This window comes from Haplochromis burtoni, unplaced genomic scaffold (assembly GCF_018398535.1).
Source record: "Haplochromis burtoni strain Fernald_Lab_line unplaced genomic scaffold, NCSU_Asbu1 Contig_171, whole genome shotgun sequence".
Lineage (NCBI taxonomy): Eukaryota > Metazoa > Chordata > Actinopteri > Cichliformes > Cichlidae > Haplochromis > Haplochromis burtoni.
Genome location: NW_024582532.1, coordinates 1,226,536 through 1,243,826, shown reverse-complemented (window position 1 = coordinate 1,243,826; position 17,291 = coordinate 1,226,536). Strand labels below are relative to the sequence as shown.

Here is a 17,291-nt window from a genome sequence, read left to right as displayed (position 1 = left end):
CCATCAGTGTGTTAAAAACTAAAGCAGTTATTTCACCATTTACTGCCACCAACATAAACATTAAATTTAAACTAATCAAAAGCAAGTTTACTTCCTGTCAACATCTGTGACACCTAACGTTGAAGAAGGACAGGTAATGCTCAGATTCACTAATCTGAGTGATCACCATGCACCTCATTTAAAAAATGCAAATGCAAAAACTTCAGAGTGTAGTTTTATTCAACAGTTGTGAAAGAATAACAACATGATAAAACAGTTAATTTACACCTTATAAAGTTACTTTCACGCTGGTACCAGATACTGCTGGTAAATACAAGGTGAAGGCCTTTTTAATGGTAAGTAAACATGTAACAAACTGTAAAAAAAAGAAACAACAAAAAAACCCAACAACCCAAAACAGATGACACACCTTATCCAAATAACAACAATAATAATAATAATAATAATAATAATACTATAGTGCATCTGGAAGGTGATTCCTATACAAGTAAACCATTAACACCGGTCAGTTTGACGTAGGCATTGTGAAATAAAGTGTTTCTAACTTAGATCATATATGTTTAGACAGCTTTGAATTTTAGGCACAGCAGCTTACCGACTTCAGAAATCTTCCATCAGGTGATAAATTACTACAAGAGCTGGTTATTGTGATTTTCTGAGTTAAATTTCTGTCAGTCTGTGATACTCTGAATGTGCAACAGATTGTAAACATGTAAATCCTGGTAGAAAAATACTTCATAACTATGTTTTTTGTCGTTATTATTATTAGGATCCTATTAAAGCTGGTTGTAAGAAGTTTTCAGTGGTTCTCTTGAACGCCACTACCTACAGAAAACGCTGTGCGGGGTTAAAGTGCAGAACGACAAAGCTTCCTCCACTTTGTGCTTGTAATTCCTCCTCATTTGTTTCTTTTTCACTTTTCTGTCAGATCTTTCTCTCTCTTTTTTTTCTTTATTTAGAAGTCCCAAGAATATTGGATCAGTCATCCCGATAAGTTGGCACTCTTAACACATGTTTAATTAAGTCTCTTCCACAAGATCGTGCGGTGGGTTTTCTTGCTCAAAAACCTCCCTTATTCGTGCTACGCAGACTTCTGCAGCCACATCCGTCTCCTTGGAGAGCTGGTACAGGCTGAGGAAACCATGTGGGAGGTCCTTCGCCACTGTCAGACTCACAGGTTGGCCCATGTCTCGAAGCTTCTTGGCAAACATCACAGAGTCGTCCAGCAGGGCATCGAGAGCAGAGGCCTGCGTGGGAGGAAGAGTCAATTCAAATTCTGCTGTGAGTAATAGACTGCAGTTCAACTCACACTGGACTTTATGAGGAGAAATCAAGTAAGCTAAATGTTAAAAGTGCCTTTTGTATCTAGTACATTTTCTAGAGCATCTGTCCCGTTGAGCCACTGTGTGACTCAGCTACCAATGATCTGGGAGTGCTACATATTGTCTCAAATGACAATCTCAAAGCACCTATGATTGGACCTCTGCCTGTGGTCAAATTTTCTCCTCGTTCCTCTCACAAAACTTTTCTTTTACCCTTTCTAAATGTATCTAAATGTGTTCCATGTGCCTCCCTGTTCTGCAGCCTTTTGAGCCAGCCACAGCAATAAAGTTGCTTTAGAAACACTCTTGTTATGTCTTTCTGCTGGAGTCATAATCAATGTTTTTCTATTCCATCTATTTTTTTCTGTTCAGGCGAGAGATCTGGGGCTCATCCCAACTGTCATAGGACAGAGACAGGGTACACAATAGACAGTCTGTCAAAAGACTAACACAATAGCCCTTTTCCAGTGGTACCTACTCAGTTCGGCTCAACTCAGTTTTTAGGGTTTTCCAATAAGTGATAGTACTTGGTAACAGGTACTTTTTAAGTACCTGCTCAACCGGGATTTCAAATGAGCGAAGTTGATCTGAAAAGGTGACGTCAATGGACTGCATGCCACTGATTGTCCAATCAATGGCATCACTCAATGAGTCATGAGAGCAACTCCTTCACAAAAAAACAAAACCAGCATTTCGAAGACCAGAATAAAAACAAACAATGTGGCTCACACGCCAGACAAAAAGCAATACACAGAGCAGTAGGTACAGTGGCTTGCAAAAGTATTCGGCCCCCTTGAACTTTTCCGCATTTTGTCACATTACAGCCACAAACATGAATCAATTTTATTGGAATTCCACGTGAAAGACCAACACAAAATAATGCACACGTGAGAAGTGGAATGAATATCATATATGATTCCAAACATTTTTTACAAATAAATAACTGCAAAGTGGGGTGTGCGTAATTATTCAGCCCCCTTTGGTCTGAGTGCAGCCAATTGCACATAGACGTTGCCTGATGAGTGCTAATGACTAAATGTCAGTACAAATACAGCTGCTCTGTGACGGCCTCAGAGGTTGTCTAACAGAATATTGGGAGCAACAACACCATGAAGTCCAAAGAACACACCAGACAGGTCAGGGATGAAGTTATTGAGAAATTCAAAGCAGGCTTAGGCTACAAAAAGATTTCCCAAGCCTTGAACATCCCACGGAGCACTGTTCAAGCCATCATTCAGAAATGGAAGGAGTATGGCACAACTGTAAACCTACCAAGACAAGGCCGTCCACCTAAACTCACAGGCCGAACAAGGAGAGCGCTGATCAGAAATGCAGCCAAGAGGCCCATGGTGACTCTGGACGAGCTGCAGAGATCTACAGCTCAGGTGGGGGAATCTGTCCATAGGACAACTATTAGTCATGCGCTGCACAAAGTTGGCCTTTATGGAAGAGTGGCAAGAAGAAAGCCATTGTTAACAGAAAACCATAAGAAGTCCTGTTTGCAGTTTGCCACAAGCCATGTGGTCCATCTAATCTGACTGAGCTGGAGCTGTTTTGCAAAGAAGAATGGGCAAGGATTTCAGTCTCTAGATGTGCAAAGCTGGTAGAGACAAACCCTAAAAGACTGGCAGCTGTAATTGCAGCAAAAGGTGGTTCTACAAAGTATTGACTCCAGGGGCTGAATAATTACGCACACCCCACTTTGCAGTTATTTATTTGTAAAAAATGTTTGGAATCATGTATGATTTTCGTTCCACTTCTCACATGTACACCACTTTGTATTGGTCTTTCACGTGGAATTCCAATAAAATTGCTGTAATGTGACAAAGTTCAAGGGGGCCGAATACTTCTGCAAGCCACTGTATACCATCGTCTCGATGTCCTCCATTGTCACTTGTTGTTTGTGTCAGACACAGATGACATCACAGGACTTTTCTCAAGTTGAGTCAAGGCGAGCAGAGAAGGCACTAGTGGAAAAGAGGCAACAGACCCGCTCATCGATCTAACCCCATGCATGGAGAACCAGTCAAGAAGGCCACCGCTAGTAAGCAGTGACTGAACTTCAAAATAAAAGTGTGGGGATTGTTGTTATCCACTGGTTAGAGTGATAATTAAGTAAAGAAAAACATTAGTTTCAAATATACTTTGGGCAGCCTTTAGTATACATGGGCGAATATATGTATACACCCATGTATACTGGATGTCTGAGTGTGAAGCCCATGGGCAAAACTGATCAACTAAAGAAAAAGACAGAGGTGTCTATTGTGTGACAACAAATCGAGTTTTATGGCTAGAAATTCCAAAAGTTGCCCAAATCCTAATCTAAACATGAACTCTTTCCATCTCCTTTCTTACCACTATGTGCACAGGTGGCAGGCCTTTCAGCATGCTGTTGGGAGCCAGCAGGGGTGACACAAATGGATTCTTTATAACTGGACAGGATGTTGGGTTAACCATAGCAAGAGACTCAGAGCGCAGAGGCTCAAAGCCTTGTGGGTAACAAAGCTGAGCTCCAGAGTTGGGTACGGAAGCTTGGTTGGACATGTGGGTTTCAGTCTGTCTCTGTGAAGACGAGCGGGAGAGCGAGCGACCTGAAGTCCGCCTTGGGTCCAGAAAGGACTGGATCCAGTTAGAGGCACCCTGAGTGAGATCACTGAGCAGCATGGCCGTGTCTCTACTCAGAGTGCTCAGAGTGCTGCTCCCCATTGCAGGCTGCACCGTCTGGTAGTCTATACCTGAGAGGATACAAATGTTTGGTCAGCAGAGGAAACAACAACCGTGAAGAAAAACAAACAAACAAAAACAAAAAACCCACACACGAGTCTGGCACACACTTGTGAATTATTAGAGAATATCCACTGAACTACAAATCAGCAGATATGCCCAATACCTAAGAGTTTTACAAGTACTTTTTAAGGTACTTTAAAAAGAGGGTGTTCTATTGTTTATACATGAGAAGAATTTGTCACATATGAACAGAGGCTGGGGTCTTTCTGTATCCAGCTCAATCCCACAGTCCAAAAACATGCTATTAGTGATTTTAAAGTGGCCATGGATGAGAGGTAGATAGAGGGTTTGACTGTGTAACTATACAGAGCATTGTATGGGTATAAGAGGGTTGTATTTCAAAGTCTTTTCAGCGGTTAGTAAGTTGTACTTGAGAAAAACAACTGAAAAAACAGCTTCAGAAGCACTTGGTACTAAATCCATCGAACATCTATTGAATAACTCTTGGATTATCTTTGACAGAGACCTTCTGCTTCGGTCTCAAATATAACTGATGATCGTGAACAGTTGTATCACAACTACTACCCAACTACAACTTTGAGACTTTATTCCAGTAAGTCTTCTCATTTTCACCTTGATTTAAATCTAGATGTACTATTGTCTGTATACCAATAGAGTCTTGGGGGATTACAACACTCAGTCTCTTTTTGACCCTGAAACACTTCTTGGGTGCAGCTGGGTGCAAGAAGACAAATGCAGCAAGTGCCATCGTTAAAAAACAACAAGTCAGCAACCTAAAAGAAACCAGATGAAGAACAGCAAAACAAATGGAAGATATGTGAAATATGAGCATTAATGGATTGGTGAGGCTGTGCTGGCTTTATCTTTTGGCTTATTACACCAGTAATGAAGTCAGAGAATGAGAGGCAGTGGTGGAGTGAGCCAAAAAATAAATAAAGAGAGGGAGCAGTGTCAGTAAAAACAAAGCGGTGAATCATAAAAATAATGCGTTATTTTCAGACCGTTTTACAGCAGTTACATTCCAGAGCGCTAATAAACACACCCAGATCTCTGCTGCTCATAACTGACGAGCAGGCTTCATCACGTCTGCTGCGGCTCCTTTGTGTGTATCAACCGTCACATTGACATTCAGCTCTGAAATGCATTGAGACAGCCAGGATGTAATCTGCTCTGTACATTTTTAATAATAGATTCTGTGATTCGTCTCTACGCCGGCTGACTAATTTGCCTATACAAGCCTTCAAATTTTAGCCAAAATGATCTTTTTAAAAGTCAATTATCTGGAAATGATCAGAAAGCAGATCAAACTTCCAGAGTACCAGTGCTGGTTTTTGTTACTCTGCATCACAGACATTAAATTGGTGCAGGGCTGCTAGTATATCCCATGATATTGATGCTTATAGAAAAAAAATGTGCTTTTGGCTTTAGATTGTGACACTTGGATTAACTGTAAAATTGTTTGGTTCCAGTTTTTAACAGAGCTTAAGGTTGTTTATTAAGTAGGTATATCCTGAATCTATGACGGCTACAACTTACATGAGGATGTAACTTGTAAATATATTTACAGATATTAAGGAAAATTTTTGCATGGCTTCATTAAATATACCAAATTATACCCAGTCTGCCAGCAGACTGGGTATAAACCCCAACAATAATACAGAGAAAACAGCGAAAACCCAACAATCAGATGTCCCCTATGAGCAAGCGCTTTGGCGACACTGGAAAGGAAAAACTCCCTTTTAACAGGAAGAAACCTCAGGCAGAATGAGGCTCAGGGAGGGGCGGCCATTGTTGAAATTATGTCATTATTTCCCGGTTTAAAAATGGTTGTGGTATGACAGCAAAAGCGGAACCACATATAGTACAGGTCCACTCAGACAAAGCATGAAACACTTACATTATTAGAATGACGGTGATAAATACATGTCTTTGTTTTTGGTAATTAACAACAAGTGAACAACAGGTCACATGACTGAAACCTTCCAGTTTTTGTTTTGGCAGTTATGCGTGGCTGACAACAGGAAGACATCTAGGCGGTGCAATGAAGATTAAATCGAAGGTAGGCACAGATTTTGTTTTAAGTACATGCTTAATTAGAAGTTTGACAGGGCAGACAAATCGTAAGTTTTTCCTCCCGCATTTGACGTTTATACATAAATCCTCTTAATATTCCGTGTTCTTGTCAGGTGGCACCTGGATGTACTTGTGTTAAATGATCTGTAAAACAACACACCTGATCTCCATGCAGGCACACACGCCCTGCACACACACATACCTGCATAAGCATTAATGCACTTGGTGAGTACACCTAGAGGCAACAGCGGGTCAATGAGAGTGAGCAGGCGGGAGGGTGAAGCATCGGTGGTGAGCAAAGTGGCGGGGTAGGCGGCCATAATGCCGTCAGGGATTCGGATGCCGGTGGATATGGCCTTCATGGACACGGTGATGCAGAGATTCCCTCCAGCACTGTCGCCTGCCAGACAAACTCGCTCTGCAGTGGAGCCTGACAATAAAAACAAAAATAATTCCCACAATAATTCTTTGGGACCATGGCTGCAGATTCAGATGTGCTGTTGTGATATTTTTAAACTGTAAAAATACTTCCTGCCATGATTTTGTCAATCTAGTGCTCAATCTACTACTTGCAGTAAATGCAGTCATTTATGTGTGGTGTACTGTTGTGTACTTTTTTTAACTTAAGATATCTCAGACTATTTATCATCTGTTTTTAAATTAATCTCTCATGAGAAAAAATTAAACAAGAGAAAATTCCTAAAGTATAAAAAGTAGAGACTGGGGTAAAGGATGATTTTATGGCTTTCTTGGCTTTGGGGTTCATGAACAGTTTCAAAAATTCTCAGAAAAACTTATAAGAAAGATGAAATTTGAAAAAATAGGTTATTATGGTTTTACTGGTTTGCCCCACTTTAAATCAAATTAGGCAACATGTGGTCCATGAATTACAATGAGTTTAGCTTTACAGTAAGATAACACACACTGACCCAGCAGGTGACAGTTATTCAGTGCCCAGCAGTAGGCGTAAAAACATTCCTCTAGAGCTCTGGGAAAGGGTGCTTCAGGTGACAGAGAGTAGTCGACGGAGAGCACCGGGACATTCAGCTCCTTCGACCAGCTGCGAAGATAGTTCTGCAACACGAGTGGGTTAAAAGGCATGCGATTAATTTATTTTCACAGGAATGCAAGATCTAGTGCTACCTGTTACTATTATTATCACTGGAATTTGAGTAGAATTAATCAGAACAGCTATGACAGATAAAAAAGAAAAAAGTCTGTCTTCTGTTTTGTACCTCGTGAGATTTCGAAGTCTGGGCCACAAAGCCCCCTCCATGGAAGTGGATGAGCAGCCAGGGGGAGCGAGGCTGTTTCTGTACCCAGGGCAGATGGGTGGAGATGGGGGGAGGCTTAGCACGGGACAAAACTAGAAGCTCTTCACTGTCCTGTAAAGTGAAAGGATGAGGAATGAGATCATAAAATAAATGAAACAAAGCAATCAAGTCTTTTAACAGAAGTCATCTTTCAGCATGTGTACAACCACATTTTTGCAGCTCTCTAATGAAAACCTTGAATATTTCCCCTGTGCTCATTTTTCATTGCCCACCCATAAGCAAATTTTACTGGTTACTAAAATAGCTCTACTAGTTTTATCCAATCTCAAAAACACATAATACAAAAAATACAGAATGTATTTACTGCGCTTATTCTGTAAAAAGTCTGATCCTCACCATATTGGTCAGTCGTGTCAACAACTGTATTTACATATTATAGTCTTTTAAATGCCTTCTCTACATAAAATGTCTTTTTTCTTCTTCTTCTACTCTACGAGTTGTTGACCTTCACCTGTCCTTCTCGGAGTTCATAGGAGATCAGACGCATGTGGACTGGCCCGGGGCCCCAGTGAGCTATTGGAGGTGACACGGTGACAGACAGCCTGGGGTCGGAGGCCAGAGGAAGGCGTAGAGTGACTGGAGGCACGGTCATGGTGAAGTTTACTTGCACTTGTTTGGAGGCTATTCTGTTGAAGCCCTGAAAAGAGTAAGAAATGGAAGAAAGTTCAAATGCTGAAGATAACTTTAGGTAAAAGACAAGCAAAAGAAGGAGTCTGTGATTCTGCCTACTGTTAATAGGCCGGACTCTGTGAGGTTCCAGAAGGACTTCCAGAACTGCATGTCCAGATTCTGGGTAATGCGCTCAAACTCAGCGCCCCGGAGCTCTGGATCAATAACATACTTCCCTGATGTGAGGAGAGACAAGGCTGCTGTTCCTAAAGGAGGACAGATACTTATTTTAAAGATGGTTAAAGGTAAAAATGCCCATTCAGAAGAAGGAAATGTAACTTTTGACAACATCCTAAATTAAAAAAAAAAAAAAACCTCACCTAAGCCAGACTGTTGTTTACCATAGGTTTCTCCATATGAAACCATACTTATGACAACAGTCTGCAGGAACGGGCGAATGGAAGGGGAGTACTGTGAAACAAAATAAGAGGGGCATTTAATAAATACATTCAAAAGACAGGGCTCTTACTTATTTTTAAGTATTAATTACCACCACAAAACATAAGAGACTTGTGTGAAAGACCTAGGGATCGGTTCACCCTGCCTGGGACAGGGTTACCAGAGGCTCGCCCTGGAACCAGGCCCAGGAGCATCTGGTGGCTTGGCCTTAGTTCATGGGGCCCAGTGTAAACTTGCCTAATCTGCATATAGTAAGCGTAATGAGCCTATATTACAGTACTTAATGATAGTCTGTGAAGCCTTTGCTTTTATTTCTAAATAATAAAAATAAATGTAATTTAAGCTGCCAGAAATTAAATCGCAGTTAAAATCCTTGTCATGTTTTTATTAGGGGAAAGGTCTAAACCTACTGCAGGGCTGCAGGTGGCAGAATTGACAAATCAAACCAACAACAAAAAAAAAATATATATATATATAATAAAACAAAGTTGATTACAAATATGTCTCCACTGTTGGCTGACCTGAAAGCCCAGACAGCGGCCGTAGAAACACGCTTTGTGCATGGAGGAGTACTCCTGCACAAAGCTGCGGCTCAGGTCCTTGTCCTGCAGGGAGTACAGCTGGCCACAGTCGTTGTCGTTGATCAGCTGCTGGGCGAGATGGAGAAGAGCTCGGAGCTGGCAAAGGGCGCTGCAGTACGCCTCCATCTCAGACGTGTTGTGGTCAACCCTGAAGAAGGGGTTGCTGTAACTGGAGGCAATGTAACGGGCTTTGTGGATGATGTGCAAAAGGCAAGCCTCCAAGACCTGAAAGAAACAACAGGATGAGAGGTTGGAAGGCATACATGAAATGCATATGTTTATTATGGCTTTTCATGAAATATAGTTAATTTTAAAAAAGGCTCTCATGCAGCCCAATCACACACTGAGATGATGGGCTTTTTATATCTGTAGTGATTATTATAACATTTATGATGTGCTCCAAAACCTATGAAAATTTAAGATTGAACCAAGATTAAGACAATCTTGGTACCTACTATATAAACTTAAGGGAGAACTACATTTCACAGTAGTGTAACCACCAAACCTTAAACCACACAGGTTGTTTGTGGTTGTTTTCCAATTTGCAGAGTTTGTACTTTAACTCACTGCAGACAATTAATCAGACTGATATCATATTTTGTCAGTCTTCTACAGACTTTTGCATTACTTAGTTTGTTTGTTAATTGTTAATTTGTTTTATTCCTATGCACAATGTCTACTATTTCTCATGCTTTAGGAGTGTCTGTATAACTCAAGATATCAACAGATTTTTTTTAAATTTAAGGTTTACACATAAAAAAGATCTCCTGAACTGAATTGATATTTAATTTAATTGATATTTTTATATTGTTGCTGAATTTCTATAAACTTGAAAAAAAAAAAAACTCAAATGAAAAACCTAAATGGAAAAATATGTTAACTCAGCAAAAACAATAAGGTCCAACCCTCCCATTATCCTGAACTCGATAAGCAGAAGAAAATGGATAAATAGATCAATAAAAATGAGTGAATCTGTACTTGAATCATGTGAACCCCACACTTCTAATATTTGCAGAAATACAAATATTAAAATGTCGTTGATGTTAAAATGCAATAACCTACAATCTAATAAACCGATTTTTTTCTAATGATTTAAACCAAAGATCTCAAAAACCAAACACACTGTTAGTCACATAACACACACGGTCCAGCCACCGTCATACCTTGACCAGCGTGCGGTAGCCATTCCCGGGTGTTTGTGCATCAAAGTCATAATGGTGATAGACGGCGGTGAAGCTGGTTACTACAGGCTCCAGGGCTCGACCATGTTCCTGAATCTGTTTCACACAAGTGACCAGACGCTCAACAGCAGTGCCGTGTGGCAAACGAGAAGGCCCGCAAAAAACAGAGATGTTGTCTTGGCACACTTTCTCCAAGGTTGCAAACACAACCTCGTAATCCATTTCTGGGGCTGTGAAGGAAAGAGAGAGAAAGAAGAAGAGACCGCCGAGTGAAACTTATTCATTTGAAGTTCTCTGTGTCGATACAGCAAACCTCTGATGTGCGCTTTATACATCTAAATAAAAGACTTGGGGGAAACCCAAAGATCGCAGTGATCTCATTGCCAGTGATTACACTGTATTATCTGTTCAAGGGTTGAAGTTCAACTGACCTCATGAGAGCAGCTGACTGTTATGCAATAAAGAGCAATAAAGATAAGGAGAAAACGTGGCAGTCACAAAATAATAAACAAATCTGTGGAAGTCTTCTGTAATGGCAAAGATGGTGCATCTCCAAATGAAAATGAAATGAATCACGCCCTTTATTATAATATAACTGGGAAGGTATCCAGTAGTGTACTGGCCATTGGGTCTGTGCTGCATCATATTGTCAGCAATTAATCTTGCAAAAAATGTTTAAGTAATATAACAATGTCACGTTGCAACATCTTTGCTGTAACAACACTATTTACCTTCCCTGACAACGACACATTGCGTGAGGTCTTACATCTGATGATTTAGCTGTGGGTCGGGGAACTCCAGGGCTCAAGGTCCGGTGTCCTCCAGGTTTTAAATGTGTCCTTGATCCAATACAGCCGATTTAAATGGCTAAATTACGTTCACAACACGTTATGAAGTCCTCCAGAGATCTGGTAATGAACTAATCATTTGATTCAGGTGTGTTGACGCAGGGTGAAATCTAAAACCTGCAGGACACCAGACCTTGAGGCTTGGAGTTCAACAACCTACAACACAGAACTTTGCAAAACATGAAACAAAAAACAAACTTCCTACTAAAAAAGGAAACAAACTACATACACAGGCTTACCCAAAGTGTCATGGGATTGTCCACCATGGATGCACCAATTCGATTTGGATCAGATACCCATTCAATCCCGACTAACAAAAGCTGGATCGGCTGTCAGTGGTAAAGAGCTGATCTATGGGCCCATCTGTTCACCCGTTATGTTTGCTGTAGCACTTGTTGGAATGCTTTTAATCTTTTATTAGGATTATTTCAATTTAACAGTCATGTGTCATAAAGCAGGAATAGAAACTGCTATTCTGCACTCCAGAATCAGCAGGGAAGTCAAACTAGATGTTTCTTTACACATAAAGAATTCTTCCTGGTCTCTTCCCACAGTGAGGAATAGTTTTTTAATTCAACACTGGTGTCTAATTGGCACCCTATATTGAATTAAAACTGGAAAAAGTTGAATTAATGCGTTCCTAAATATCACACACACACACAACACAGGAGAGGACATTCACCCACTAAAGATCATATTGCATATGATGATTAATAAAAAGAGCAGTCACAGTTTAACATGCATCGTTGTGCTACATTAAAAGCCATTGTGGAAATGGTCATGGAGACAATGGACCAGTGTGTGTGGTGTGGCTTTACTAAAAAAAAAAAAAAAAAAAAAAAGTAAAATCTTTCATGTCAGCAGCAGCTGTCAGAGCACAGAGCCTGCAGCGAAGAGTGAAATCGGGACACCGTGCCAAATGTGGAGATGCTCATAAACACTGAAAGCTTTGTCGCAGTTTTGACACATGGTCGATTGTGTTTTTCCATTTCTGGGCAGCACTCCATGCCTTAGAGAGATGACCTTTAGGCTTCTCACAATATTTTAATGCTATAAGGGCTGCAGTGTGATGCACATCTGCCTGCAAAGCCCACTAAACAGCGGTTAGAAAAAAGCTTGCACAGATGACAAGGGCTGCAGCTATAAATTATAGTAATCTGCTATTCTATCGCTAATTGAGCAATAATAAATATTCAACAGAGTAAAATGAACTGCTGATTTTTGACATTGCAATATTTTTATTACTTTCACTGCAATCCACATTTGTCAAAAAAAAAACCTTACTGCTGTATTTGCGTGCCATATTAAGAAAATATTTTCTTAAATGCAAAATTAAATAATCTGAAGTATGGTGATATTAGATAAAAATAAGTATACATACTTACATTAACAGATGGAAAAATAAGAGTTCTGACATTATTATATCTTCAGGATGAAGTAGATTTGGTGTGTGTTGTCTGTGTGTTTACGTAGGGCTGCTCGATTATGGCAAAAATGATAATCACGATTATTTTCACTGAAATTGAGATCACGATTATTTGACGATATTTATTTAACCCTTTAAGACCTACTATAGAACCAAGTCCACCAGAGCTTATATTATTTTTTTTACATGCTGTAGTGCCATTTGTGGGAGCATTTCAAGTTGCTATACATCAATACAACTGTTATAGCCCATATTTTAATAATATGTATGCATTAAGTCCATAGTAATTACATAAATTGCAAAAAAGTGCAATAAACTACAAAAAAAATTGAAAATCGCTTTTGTTTTGTTTACATATATTTCTACTTGGAGAAATTTAAGAGGTTTATCCCTCAAAACTTTAAATACAAAAAAGTTGCAAAAAATAGTTTACAACAACAGGAAATTTATTTTGAGTGTCTTCATAGTTTTATTTTGGAGATACAGCAATTTTTATATACTGCAGGAAAAACAAAAAACAATCCTATGATGCAAATTTGCAAAGAAAACAGCAGGTGCATCATTTCACTGTGGGAAGTGTTACGAACAGCTGATAGGAACGGCAAAGCGTGTTTCTGGAATATTATGTTTTTGTTCCTGCAAGCGCTTTTTATGCAATTTTTGCAAAGCTATATGTGGAACGAAACCGTGACCGAGGACAAGCTGATGGCATCAGATGTAAGTACAACTCCTCCGGTTTCATATGCAAAACAAATTATTGCGCTAGCTTACACGGTTCAGGTTCTACAGGGATTTAAAAATAGTTACGCAAAACGGAGCGTGCTGCTCTGACCGGCTTTAAAGGGTTAACAATGACTTTAAAAAATAATATAAAATAGTGTGCAACACCACTGAAGTTTTTTTTTTAAACTCTCTTTTCAACCAACGGCAGTCACTCTCCAAATAACTTCTGCTTAGCTTTCCGAGCTTCCCTCGGGTCCTCTTAATCAGCGGTCTCCAACCTTTTTTGCGCCACGGACCGGTTTATGCCCGACAATATTTTCACGGACCGGCCTTTAAGGTGTCGCGGATAAATGAGGGAGGGGCTAATAATCGGCTCAGTCATTTTTAATGATCGTTGAAAGCCCAGATCGTAATCGTGATTAAAATTCGATTAATTGAGCAGCCCTATGTTTACGTGTGGTAGTGAATAAGTGAGTTTGTAAGCCTATAAATGAGCATGTGCAATGAAGAAAAGCGAGTACATCAGCATTCTCAGAACTGAGGCTTAACCTGCGGTTTGATGTAAAATTTCATGGTGCAGAAAAAGTTCTGATGGTGTAGATGCTGATAATGTTAATAATTGATGTTAATAATAATTCAGTGCCCAGCCTTACAGTGCCAGGTCAGTGGCCCATGCAAAACTTTACTGGTTTGCCTTTATTTTTAGATGTTTAAGTAGTTAGTTAACTACTGTGTGTGACTAGCCAAGTAGTTGACTAACCGTTGCTACTGTCACTAGTCGGTACCAGATGTAATAGTCATTTAATCTAATTGTTTTATACATTAATTGATACACGATGCCAGTAAATAGTTGTGTCCTAATGTCATGCAACCATCTACTACCAGATGCATATGATGAGAAACGACATTAAATCTGTTAACCTCGGCCTGATTTGTTGTTAACGCTATTATTGCTAGTTCTTTTAAAGGTGAAAAAATTAGATCGCAGATAAACGTATCATGTATGCAGAGGAGTCTAGTCATACATCGAAAGGAGTCAGCTGAGGCCTTCTGGGTAAGGTGGTCCGACCGATGTATGCAGCGGCTGGCCTGGGAACACCTCGACGTTTCCCTTGATAAGCTGGAGGAGGTGGGTGGGGAGAGAGAATTCTCGGCTTCCCTGCTTAGGTTGCTGTCCCCATGACCCAACTTCAGATAAGCAGAAGAAAAAGGATGGATGACTTATCTTTTTGTTATTTTAGATTTGAACTTTCATTGAAGCGGTTGCCATGAATTTTCAAACAGCGTGCAAAAAACACGGCACAAAATCACCCTTTTTAGTCAGGGTTTATTCATTTTTCAGGTGGTAATTTGTCATGTTTTTAACAACCCATTAACATGTTTGCAGTAACATGTTTTTATATCATATTTAACATTAATTTAGTGTTTTTCTTCTTCACTGTCTGGACTACAATGTGCAATGTTTATAAAGCACCATGCAAGGTGCTGCACAGTTAAGCAACATGACTCGTTATTGAAGAATGGGATTAAAGGTTTAAATTGTCTTTGTTTAAAAGGCTTTGGACATAAAACAGTTCCCAAATTTGGCTTTATATCCGAGTGTAAATTTTAGTTTTAGCCTAGTTGGTTAGTCTAATTTACTTTCCTTGTTTAGTCGACAAGGAACTTAGTAGCCAGGAACATCCAAAACAATTTAATTCAGATTTTATTTAGATTTTATAATAAATATGCAAAATAATGTTATCAAAGAGTTGAAATAATGTCACCCTCTTAGATTCCCCCCTGCTTGTTGTACCTACTGTTGTGACAGAAAACAGCACTGCTTTCATCAGCTTTCAGCAAATTGCCCAATTCAAACATGGTATCAGATTGGGTTAGGAGTTCATCTGAACTTCTCCAGCTTTAGCTTCACACTCAACTATGACACCATCACTGTCACTACTGCTGTTGTGTTATCAGTCTTTTTGTTGAAAAACTGGGGCCTGGACGGATTTAATGTTGTAATACTCTGCATTCACAGTGGGGGCTCTTATATACACTTCTACTACAGGTTTATTTTTAGTGGAAGAAACACTTGCCTTTGAATGGTGACAACTAAGTGTTACAGAGTTGTGGATTAAAGAAATCACCAAAGCAAATAGATTGTGTTGAGGGTTTTTTTGTGTAATCAAGTTACTTGCTGATTCGCTGCAGGCCTACAGATAACAAAATCTCTGTTCACTTCCCTTTTCTGAGACTGTTCCCAATGTAAAGGTCAAAGTGCAATTTCAAAGAATCATTCAGCTCCACTGTTTCTTAGAAACACCAGTGGTAACTAGGACCCCAACCACAAATAAACCTCAGTTCTTGGGAACATCATCAGGAAAGTTTATTCCTTATGGCTATACTTTGAAGATCTGTGTAAGTTCTTCGAAAACCCTACAAAAAGAGATCACTTGCACTTCTTTGCATTTTCTTTTTTTTCTCCTGTTGAGCTTTTCAGAAGTCTGATCAGACGATTAATCTTATTTTGTGCTTTTAGACACTATTTAGTTGCAGCTCTTGATATTATTTGGCAACCAATGCCTTTCATATGCTGCAGATCCCTTTTCCCCATCCTTCACAAACTTGAATGAAACTGCTTTCATGTTAGCCTACTTATCCTCAGCACAGGGCCATCTATCTATGTTTGTCTGTGGAAAAACAACAAAAACTACCTCACAAAAGGGTGGTGCTTGTGGCTCACCATCCATGGCTCCTCACATATGAAACTGCAACTACTTTATCTTTTACATATATTTTAATACTTGCTACTGGTTTATGTTGTCTAAAGGTAGGATTATTACTGCTCATTACTAAATGAGTCCGTTTTGTTTACATTTTAACAACTGGAGTTTAAAATGTAAACGAATATCAATGGACAACGCAATCAACACTTAGACCGAAACAACACCCTAAATTATAATTTCACTCTGCCGCTGGCCAGATGTGAAACGTGACTCACTGTTCCACCTGCAATGGTCCGGTTTTGTGATAATATTACAGTGATTCCGTGTTTCAGTTTCGAAGTTACATAACCAAAACTAAACTAAATGATCATTCGTGGCAGCTTGGTGACATCTGTTTAACGATGAGTCCACGCCTCTTTCGACGTGAGCAAACTTGCTTCCCTGCTAAATCTCTTTATTTATCAAAGTAAAAAGCCTGGCTTGTCACATGGCAACCCCTTTCTAACTAAACAGCTAACAGTAGCAAACACTTGTCAGCAACAGCGGTAGCAGGCTGCTCTGTCCGCTATCACTATCAGTTGTCTTCCCGGACACTGGTTTCACATTTACAGTCTGTATCATTCCGCGTTTTAAACAGCAAACCGGATATCTTAAACGCTGAAAACGCGCCCACTGTCGAAGCTAACAACGAGCAACAGTTTGCTACCGGTGACAACTTCGCCCATAACGCGAAGTTTCGGGACTGTAAGCTCGTCCTCCTCCAATACTGCCAAATGCCACCGTTTGCAAACAGATACAACCACCTAAAACGTCGCTAACGTTTGTTTAGCTGGATAACACTGTGCAGATGAGCCTAACACGACAGATGTTATGTTATGTGGGCGGTTATGTGACTTCGTCGTGTAGTAAATGCCTTCACTCACCTTCCCGCATCTTCTTCCTTGATCTTCTGACGATCTCTGTGAGCTCGCCCGCAGAATGCTGGGTAACGTCATGTGAGAAAAGCGCGTTCACGTGTCTACCATGACACCAGTTAGCATTATTATTAATCCACAGGTGGGATAAAAACAAGGATTGTCAATACTGAGCTGCATATTTTGATGCCATGGCAGCCATTATATTATATAATCTGATTTAAATCAAAGTTCTGATGACTAGGACATTTATTCACTATATATTAGTGGCAGGACAGTCAGGACAAGCAAGGCAATTGGTGTCTTCCTTGACAAATTACAAAGTAAAGCAATCTCTGTTCTTTCATCTTAGAGGCCTCTACTAC

At 39.8% G+C, this 17,291-nt stretch overlaps 1 protein-coding gene across 1 annotated transcript; it reads right to left on the bottom strand.

Moving 5' to 3' along the window:
• Positions 1–201: 201 nt before the first annotated feature.
• lipea (lipase, hormone-sensitive a) lies at positions 202–17,023 on the bottom strand. Its single transcript, XM_005943572.3, has 11 exons — positions 16,936–17,023; positions 10,290–10,537; positions 9,067–9,351; positions 8,467–8,557; positions 8,207–8,352; positions 7,929–8,114; positions 7,379–7,528; positions 7,073–7,217; positions 6,346–6,573; positions 3,678–4,057; positions 202–1,247 (listed from the first exon to the last, which is right to left on the bottom strand). The coding sequence occupies exons 1-11, from the start codon at positions 16,943–16,945 to the stop codon at positions 1,020–1,022; spliced, it is 2,097 nt and encodes a 698-aa protein (XP_005943634.1). The 5' UTR covers positions 16,946–17,023; the 3' UTR covers positions 202–1,019.
• Positions 17,024–17,291: the final 268 nt, after the last annotated feature.